A 10,435-nucleotide genomic window follows, 5' to 3' on the forward strand; every position below is an offset into this window, starting at 1 on the left:
CAAATCGTGTGAGGAAAAGATCAAAATTCAACCTGCTCTGGAATTTTGCACGCGGGTTAGACATGAGCTTTGGGAGAGCGTTAGACAATCAGTGAACAATGCATTTACAGTTGGGCAGGTTTGGTTTGATTAAAATGAACTCTGGTGCGATTGCTCTGTTAGTGTGGTTCAGTTGAATAAACGTTAACACTGCCATCCGAACCTTGGTTAGACAGAATGTGCAAGCATACCTGGTTCTTCCCATCACAGGAGCTACATTCAGTTCAGGTGAATTTAGCCTGTTTAGGTTTAGGTAAGTTGGCAAACCTTATCCTAGTGCTGGGCGGTTTGACCAAAAATCTGTATCACAGTTTTTTTTTTTTTTAGGATTCTAGTTTAACGTTTTTTCACTGACTGTGCCTTTATATTAATCATAATGCATGAAACAATGACAGAAGCACTGCATTTTAATCACGATCCAAACATGCTACAAATAGCATGAGCAATTTTTGATGTAAATTAGATTGTAACGTAGATTTGAATTGTAAAATGTATAGCTAAAACAGATTGGTCTAAACTTATGCCATTTAAAAAAATAATAATAATCATACCATTTGCGTAAATAAAACCGGTTCATCATTTGAACCAGTTTAACTTTCCCTTACGCCTTTTGTTTTGCATCTTTAGATTTGGTGTTAAAAATGATTGCATGAATGCTAAGTGAAGCAGAACTAAATGTATCATTTACCTTTTTAGTTCGGTACATTTACTACAAGTGTACACACACCTTTTAATTTGGACCGTTCCTCACACAAACCTATTGTATGACTTCAGAAGATGCTTTTATAATAGTATTGTTTTTTACTCTTTCTTTTCAGGGCTCGTCAGGCATGGTAATTACAAACTGTTGAGTCAGTAATGACCGAATTTTAAAAGACCTAACTTTTCCTTTAAAGTACATCTTCAGGGATCAAAAAGGGTCACGTGCTTTCAGATTCAGCAGAACTCTGATGGTCTGTGGAATGACTTTTCATTCAGTCAGTGTTGACTGAATGAAATTACTAAATGACTTTTGCGCTGATAAAAAAAAATAACACGTACCAGATCACCTTTAACACGTAAATAACGCAGCTGGCTGACAGCAACTCTAAAGTGATACAAAACCTGCGGTGTGATACCATCAGGAAGTTATTTTTCACTTCCTGGGTAGACAATGTTGCAATGACTGGAATCGGGCCGTCCGTCCAGGGCTCACTGGGAATCAGTTGCTAGGCAACCAATCAATATTTGACTTGGAGAACTAGCTGCTGGCACCTCCCCCCTCACCTCTCAGAGGGAGCTGCGCATCAGGACTAAAGTGGAGTGAAAAAAGAAGCGGGTCTTTAGGAAGTTTTATTCGTCCAAAGGCATCTTCCCATTCTTTTCTCCTCTTCTTGTGAAGTCTTGCATTGCTTCTCTTGTTGCCCTTCAACTGAAAATTACAATCAAGAGTCACACAACGTGATATCGTATCAGTATTTTATTTTCTGAGTTGTGTTGCGGTAAAAAGCCAAAGACTATAGAAATAAGCGCCAGTAGCTCACCGAGTGCAACCATTTGACGTCATCGACACAGAATGTACTATGCACATAAAATAATGGCGCACCCCATAGTCCAAAAACCATGTCGATCTTTTAAAATAACATACATCTTTCATGGGGTTTCTACTATATATTTAAATAAGAGACATAATTTACGTTATATTAAGCTATACATGTCTTAATACCCGGGGATCCCTTTAATAAGTATGAGTTGGCTTGGCATTTTCCCTGTAGCAGGGACTGCACTGAATGTGGACCTACAAAAACATGAAGCTTGACTGGGAAATCACTATGGGTTTTATCAGTCAATGGAGTCATTTCTCTAAAACATAATGGTATTGAATATTTAATTGTTTTTACTTATTTAGAGTCAGATCATCTTCTAGTACCATATTAAAATAATAGCAAAAAGATTATAGGTTCCTTTTGGTTCCTCTCTGAATTTGGCATGAAATATAAATGGATCCCATCAATTTTTAAAATGCACGTTTTAGATTTATTGTGATTCACACATGAGTTTGAGGTGTTTTTTTTATACATCATCTTCCAGTGAAACGACAGACTTCTTTCTGAAGACGTATTCCGAACATCTCCAATCATTACCTCCTCCACAATTTACTGCAAGTTTGTGCGCAATGCCCACATTTCAAAATCCATTCAACAACTGATGGATAGAACCACGTCCTACGGTGGCCCAGTGGTGCACAACAAAACGAAATCGCCACAACATAACGCATAGGACTAATTACGTTGTGTTATGCTAATTTCACTCTGTTGAGTCTCGTTTCCATTGTGTTGTGCTAATTTTGTTGTGTTTTGACTTGTTTCCATTGTGTGGAGCTAATTTCCTTGTGTTGTGGCTTGTTTCCGTTGTGTTGCGACTTGTTTCCATTGTGTTGAGCTAATTTCATTGTGTTGTAGCTTGTTTACGTTGTGTTGAGCTAATTTCGTTGCGTTGCGGCTTGTTTCCGTTATGTTGTGACCCGTTTCTGTTGTGTTGAGCTAATTTCGTTGTGTTGCGGCTTGTTTCTGTTATGTTGTGACTCGTTTCCATTGTGTTGAGCTAATTTCATTGTGTTGCGGCTTGTTTACGTTGTGTTGAGCTAATTTCGTTGTGTTGCGGCTTGTTTACGTTATGTTGTGACTCTTCTGTTGTGTTGAGCTAATTTCGTTGTGTTGCGGCTTGTTTCCATTGTGTTGAGCTAATTTCATTGTGTTGCGGCTTGTTTACGCTGTGTTGAGCTAATTTTGTTGTGTTGCGGCTTGTTTCTGTTATGTTGTGACTCGTTTCTGTTGTTTTGAGCTGATTTTGTTGTGTTGCGGCTTGTTTCCGTTATGTTGTGACTCGTGGTAAAGGGGCAAAAATGATAGATTAGATTAAAATAATACTAATAAGAAGAACAATATTCACCAAGTCTGTCAAATATTTTTTATACAATGTCCTCTTAAGTTGTAACAGATCATTGTGACAACTAATTTTCTGTACTGTACAGTAGGGATGGATGCCCAATCCGGTTCCAAGATCCACCAACAGGAAGAGTTCCGTTTTAGCCCTGCTCCAACACACCTGTGTGTAATTATTAAGTCCTTCTGAAGATCTTAATAGCTGACTGAGGTGTGTTTGATCAGGGTTGGCGCTAAACTTTGCAGTAAGGTAGATCTCCAGGATTGGGCATGAGTTTGTCTATGAGTTTCTTCTCACATAAAAATCTAATATTTAAATGTTAATTTATTTATAAAGTAGCTGTGTAATAGGCAGAATAAACATACAGTCAGCCGTACATCATCATAAAAGTCACAGGCAAGTCAGGTCTTGAAGTAAATGGACATGGGACAATCAAAACTGATCATTATACTCGACGTAAGAGCAAAAGAAGAGAAAGACCAAAAAAAAGCTGAAAAAAAATGGTCACTCAGCATGGTCTCATAAGCACTCTTGTCTATTGAGATCAGAGATGGAGTATTTCCAAGGCAAATATATTCAAAAGACATCTAAAAGGCAGGTGCTCTATATGTGCTCTTATAGTGACGTTTAATCCACCAAACCCTGAAGAGCAGAAGAAAACCCAAAGCCCTCACACAAATCAAACAGAAATGTGTGCAAAACTTTAAGTTAACAGCATTCATTTTACTTAATTGATACTCATCAGTGGTGTGAGAGGATTTATTTTTATTTTTTTTTAAGAGGTTTGGAGACATGGTATCATATTTGACTGTTAAGATACTTCATAGGTTAGCTATAAAAGCAAATTTTTCTCCCTCTAATCTGGATTCTCAGGATCCTGCAATCTTCTATTTGAGCATAATTTAATAAGAAAAAGCAGGCAATGCTGGCCATCTCTGACAGAATGAGATTAAAATGCCAATTATCCTCCAGAAATGGTGGGGAAAGCACTGCATACAATGGCGGACTATCAAGCTTTTTCTTGAAAAGGACAAAGAATGTGTTTCTATGAATAAAGAAAAAAAATCCCAGCACGAGACACAGAAGATTTGGACGGACTGCCCTACTTACTCCTACTCCTCTCTCAAAACACGCTGAACACCTTACACAAACATATAGAAGCACACAAAGGATTAGAAGTGAAAACAGTAAAAGTTAAATTCTTCAGAGTGGCAGTCAGACTGGTTGATCTACAAGTTAATCTGAATCGTGTGCTTGAGTGGGATGATCCAGCTTGATATGGCAATGCGTGGGAACATTAAAAGTGACCAGAAAAACAGCGTGGGACTGCTTCATGAGGTACAACCCAACCCTCTGGGATATGACTTGTCAAACAGCGTGGACTGTGTTCAAGAGCATCAGCTGTGCTTTCTGACACTACATGCATGCATGCACACATATACATGTGCAGCAGCAGCACAGGCACGTGGCTGATTCACAAACGTACCCAAACCATTAATGTGGTTACAAGCACAAAGCTTCTTTGTAGGTTTTCTCTCTCTTGCATGAACGAGGACGCTGCAACATCTTGCTACATCGAAGTGCACACGATTAACGCAACTAAGTTCTCATGACCAGCAACCACAAAATACACGCATACATAGAAAGGCAGGTAAGAATTTGGGGCACATGATAAAGTGATTGGCCTTGAGATAGGCTCTCTATGTCCACAGTGTCAAATACCCAGCTGCCACTGGGAAAAAAACAAAAGATTTCAGTCCGAGTAGGTGTGCTTCTGTTAACTATGAGGAAATTAAACTTTCCTTTGCTGCACACTTCAGAAATCTAAACACAATCGCAGTCTGAATCAAAACATGACTCTTGACTTCCTGAGAGGCACAATTTTCATTGTAAGCATTTAAAAGATGCACAGGACATTTGGATGGGGGATGGGGTCTAAGAGGTAGAGGCAATTTTAAATATATCCCCCAAGCCCTTGGGACTCACAAGGACAAAGACACAACAGATACCAGAGACCATACAAAACGTACTTCTGAAAACATTTGAGGCCTGGTTCGAAAACCCAACCGAAACACTGACTAGACCAGAAGCATACTAATCAATTTCACCGATCCATACAAAAATGGATGGGTAATATATGGGAGGTGGAAAACTATAAATGTTCAAAACTGACTAGTTGGTGATTTGCCGTATATTTCAGATAGTTTTAGGTTCACTTGACATGTTTCAAAGTGTAATTTACACAAAATATTTTATTGCGCTTAAAAAGATGCAGACCCGAGTAAGGAAAAGAACACAGGATCTCGAGAAGCGTTTTTAAAAGTCAACCTTCATTGAAAAGTTGTAGCCGTTGAAAAAGGCTAAGACTATTGCTATGCGATGGCGCCGCAGACGGCAGCCTCAGTGTTTGGCTCTCCAGTGTTTGTACTGTTTTTGTTAGTTTTTCCTGTTTTTTGTTTCTCAAACACAATCAGTTTTACCAGGGATGAGCTGCTGAACATTCGGCAGTACACGCCACATAATCTTCTACCGGATTTCGTTTATTCGTACGTTTTGCCGAACGTTGTAGTTGGCGGAGCTGATCAAGCTCTTCAGGACGCGCAGATGGGGGAAGTGAGCTGGCGTTCTCGTGAAGCTCAGGAAGCGCGGATTCAGAACGGCGCTGCCTAGCATCCATCTGGCGAATCTCTGCTCTTTACCCAACAAAACGGACAAACTTCTGCTCTCCCGGACAAATAAGGATTTTTCACACTCTGCTGCTCTGTGTTTCACGGAAACCTGGCTGAATGAGGCCATTCCGGACAGTGCGCTACATCTACCCGGCTTTCAGCTGTTTAGAGCAGACCACGACGCAGAATCAACGGGGAAAACGCGCAGCGGCAGGACATGTTTTTACATCAACGAAAGGTGGTGTACAGATGTTACAGCGTTAAAGAAGATGCGCTGTTCCAATCTAGAAGCGCTTTTCATTAACTGTAAGCCATTCTATTCGCCGCGGGAGTTTTGCTCGTTCATTCTCGTCAGTGTTGACATTCCTCTGCAAGCGCACGTGAGCTCAGTTTTACAGAAACTAGCTGATCAGATCACAGAGACAGAGCAACAACACCCGGAGAACTACGCTAAAAAGCTAGAACACCAGTTTTCTGCCAATGACCCTGCATCAGTGTGGACAGGCCTGAAAGACATCACCAACTACAAGACAATATCCCCCAGCACTGAGGCCAATCAACAACTTGCTGAAGACTTGACTCCTGACTGACCCACTCCTACGTTTCAGATCAGTGAGTATGATGTGCGCCAGGTCTTCAGAAAGAACAAGAGAAGAAAAGCACCAGGCCCAGACGGTGTGACACGGTTTTGCCATGGGATTAACATCCCGTGGTAACTAGGATTCACACAAGCTTCAGTCTGGATCCAGAACACCTGAGAAGAGATGATGCAACCCCTCAGAGGTCAAGCTCCTGAAGTTTGCAGATGACACTACAGTCATCGGTCTCATCAAGGACGAAGAGGAGTCTGCTTACAGACAGGAGGTTAAAGAGCTGGCTGTCTGGTGCAGTCTTAACAACCTGGAGCTGAACATGCTCAAAATATTGGAGATGATCGTGGACTTCAGGAGGAACCCCCCTGCACTCCACCCACTCACCATCATGGACTGCACTGTGGCTGCAATTGAGTCATTCAGGTTCCTGGGCACCACCATCTCTCAGGACCTGAAGTGGGACACTCACATTGACTCCACTGTTAAAAAGGCCCAGCCGAGGTTGTACTTCCTTCTCCAACTGAGGAAATTCAACCTGCCACAGGAGCTGCTGAAGCAGTTCTACTCAGCCGTCATCGAGTCTGTTCTGTGCACTTCAATAACTGTCTGGTTTGGTTCAGCTACAAAAACAGACATCAAAAGACTACAGAGAACGGTTCGGACTGCTGAAAGGATTATTGGTGCCCCCCTGCCTACCCTCCAAAAACTGTATACATCCAGAGTGAGGAAAAGGGCTCAGAAAATCACTCTGGATCCATCACATCCAAGCCATCTCCTATTTGAACTTTTGCCATCTGGTCGGCGTTACAGAGCACCGAATACCAGGACAGCCAGGCACAAGAACAGTTTCTTTCCCCAGGCAATCTACCTCATGAACAGTTAATGTTCTCCAATTGTGCAATTAAAGTATGTGCAATAACCTTATAATTATTTATCACCCTAAATCCTAGTACATCCCTACAACTTTATTTTATTCTATTCCTATTCCATCTATAGCACACCTGTACATACAATTTATTATTTTTTTGTGGTTTATATTTATGCATGTGTATTTTATTCACATCTTATTTTTATTATCTGTGTGTTGTTGTTGTCTCCGTGTACTGGAAGCTTGTGACACTATAACAAATTCCTTTTATGTGCAAACATACTTGGCAATAAAGCTCTTTCTGATTCTGATTCTGAAAAGCAGCGAGACTTCAAGATGTCCATGAAGGGCATCTTTACATAGACAAACAAAAAAATAAAAATAAAAATAAAAAATACAGTGGAATATAAAAGTGTGTTCTGTGAGAACTAACCCCTAAGGAGCACGTTCTTGAGTTCAAACACAGCTAGACAGTATGCAACGGAACAGAACACAGAGCGTCCAAGTAAGTTTTTAAAAGCTAAACTATATTTAACTTAACACAGCGTCTTAAAAACAATATGCTTTAAAAAATGCGAGACAAGTGCTTTAAGAAATGGTTCTCTTTAACGCACAACTGTCTAGCAGCAAAAAAAGCACAGAGTTAAAAATATAAAAACGATAAGAACTAAACATACTGAGTTATTCAGCAAGGATGCATTAAACTGATCATGAGTGACAGTAAAAAACAATTTTTATGTAACAAGAAAAATTCAACTTCAAATAATTGGTGTTCTTAACTTTCTATTCATCCTGAAAAATCCTGAAAAAAGTATCATGGTTTCCATAAAAACCAGCAAAAGTGTTTTTAACGTTGATAATAAGAAAAGTTTCTTGAGCACTAACTAAGCATATCAGAATTTCTGAATAATCATATGATACTGAAGACTGGAGTAATGGCTGCTGAAAATTCAGCAGGAAAAAAAACATTTTGAAATATATTAAATTAGAACACATTTATTTTGAATCGTAAAAATATGTATTTTTAAAAAATCTAAACACCGAACAGTCCCTCTTAGGAAGTGTGGACAGAGGCCAATATTACTTTAGACGGGGAAAATGTAATGCACTAACTCACCTTGTTCGTAGTGCGTGCCATGCAGCGTCCACATCAGCATACAAATTCTTCTCCGAAGGCTTCCCTGAGCTTGCCCCGTAACCCGAGTAGTCGTAGGAGAACACGTTACAGTTGATGCGGGAGCCAAGGCCGATGTAGAAGCTACTCATCTGACCCAAGTCCACAGCGTTACCGTGGGAAAACAACAAGGTGTAGCGAGCGTTTGGAGAACATCGCACAAACATACAAGCGATTCGGTTCCCTCTAGATGTCCGGGTCATGAAGCACTCAATGGCGTCCTTCTCCCGGGCAGAGTACTGCCAATCCGCACGCTCGGAGAGGTGTAGGGTCCAGCAGCTGCCGCTTTCATCGCACATCAGGGTGTAAGTGGGCTCCGGTGGAAGGAAGGCCAGCTTGGAAGTTATTCTGCTCGGGCACGGCGGACAGCAGAAAAGGCAACACAGCTCACGCAAAGACAGGTGATTCATCCTTCACTTGAGAAGAACACAGCAGATGGGAAAATGAGTGGGGTGTATTGTATTGTGTAAAACAATACAAACAAAACAGATGCGTCTTAAAGGGACAGTTCAAAAATTGTAATTCTGCCAATTACTCACCCTTACGTCATTTCAAACCTGTATGACTTTATTCTAAGGAACACAAAAGATGATATTTTGAAAAATGTCAGTGTTTTTTGTTCATACAATTCAAGTCAGTGGGGTCCTGTCTGTGTTGTTTTGAACCTCTCTGAATTTCAATGTTTGGACTAACAACTAAAGCATAAAACGTGTTCCACAGAATTATGAATATCATACAGCTTGATGACAAAGGTAAAGTAAATGAAAATTAATTTCCATTTTTGGGCAAACTACACTTTTAAAGGTGAAGCATCAAGAGTGTAATCTGCATAGTCAGAGGAGATAGGAGAAAGAACTTAAACTTAACTAAATTACACATCACCTTTATCGTCTTAAGCACACACACCACATATGCAAACAATATTTACCCAAAGAAGACTATAATAGTTTAGTTAAAGATGGGTAAACACGCAGACCTATTAGTTATTCTCCACCGAACTAGACAGTAACATCTAGTGGTCCAATGCAATGGTTAAGTAATATGTCCTCGAATTGTTTATGCCCTTTATTTTTTTAAATAACTCAATTTTAAATGTGCATTTTGTTAGGATACAATCGAAACAGCATCTAGGGTGAAACTAAACAGATTTCATTAACAAAAATGTTCAATATTCACTCTAGTTCTGCAGCGCAGGCAATAGTTTCTATCTTAGTGCTAATTTGATGTCATTAATAATGACTCTCAGACTTCACCCTTAGGATAGGCTTGACGTGTGTGCTATCATTGATCAGATCACTTTATCTCTGAGTCATGGCAGCTGAAATCACCCTCATTTTTTGGTTTCTGAGAAGACGACTTAAAAATATCCAGTGTTTTACAAATCCGGAAAACGTATCAGTAATATGCAGTAATAATGCTTCCAAATATCCCAAAAATTTGTCTTGAAAACGCTTCACCTTAATATGAACTCCAAGTAGGTGACATCACATTAGTGTTGTACCAAAAGAACCATTTAATATTTTTCTTCAACTAGTAGAGTGAAAAAAACAATGTGAATATGACCCAGATCTGACCCATGATAATCCAATCCCCACCCTCAATTTTATTAAAGGGGTCATATGATGCTTTTTTAAAGATCATTATTTTGTGTATTTGGTGTAACAGAATATCTTGACATGCTTTAATGTTCAAAAAACAAATAATTTTTCAAATACTGTACATTATTGTAGGTCCTCTATGCCCCGCCTCTCTCAAACGCTTCGTTTTCTACAAAGTCCCTCCTTCCGACAAGCGTAGTCTTCTCTGATTGGCCAGCTGACCCAGTACATTGTGATTGGCCGAACATCGCAAGCACTCGTCGGAAATGTAACGCCCCTTACCATAATCGCGAACTTCATCTTTTCAAATAAATGTAAAGACAGAGCCCGACAGAGTCGTGTGACAAACACAGTGATGAAACTGGTATGTGTTTGCAGCACACAAGCCACGGTTAAGACAGCTGACTCCACTGTGATGTGACCTACCCCCCCTCCTCTCTCCCCCTCTCACACACACACACACACACACAATGCGCAAAACTCTGCATTTGAACAGTCAATAGCAAATACTTAAACTAGTAACAAAACTTACTTACAAAAGCGCCAGATTGTCATAGCAAAGTCAGAAT

The 10,435-nt window shown here is 40.0% G+C and overlaps 1 protein-coding gene across 5 annotated transcripts in view; it reads right to left on the minus strand.

Annotated features, from left to right (window-relative positions):
* Positions 1-10,435, minus strand: part of LOC107599913 (protein ABHD17B-like) — a 17,990-nt gene that overhangs the window by 6,398 nt on the left and 1,157 nt on the right. For 3 of the 5 annotated variants that reach the window (XM_016291640.1, XM_016291637.1, XM_016291638.1), the window contains one exon: positions 8,212-8,684. In XM_016291640.1, coding sequence (XP_016147126.1) covers positions 8,212-8,678 — 467 coding nt within the window. In that variant the 5' untranslated portion in view covers positions 8,679-8,684. The remainder of the gene's footprint in view (positions 1-8,211; positions 8,685-10,435) is intronic. The other 2 variants (XM_016291641.1, XM_016291636.1) reach the window with 1 other exon arrangement.

The sequence above is a fragment of the Sinocyclocheilus grahami genome, unplaced genomic scaffold (assembly GCF_001515645.1).
Source record: "Sinocyclocheilus grahami isolate Dianchi unplaced genomic scaffold, SAMN03320097.WGS_v1.1 scaffold275.1, whole genome shotgun sequence".
Classification (NCBI taxonomy): Eukaryota; Metazoa; Chordata; class Actinopteri; order Cypriniformes; family Cyprinidae; genus Sinocyclocheilus; species Sinocyclocheilus grahami.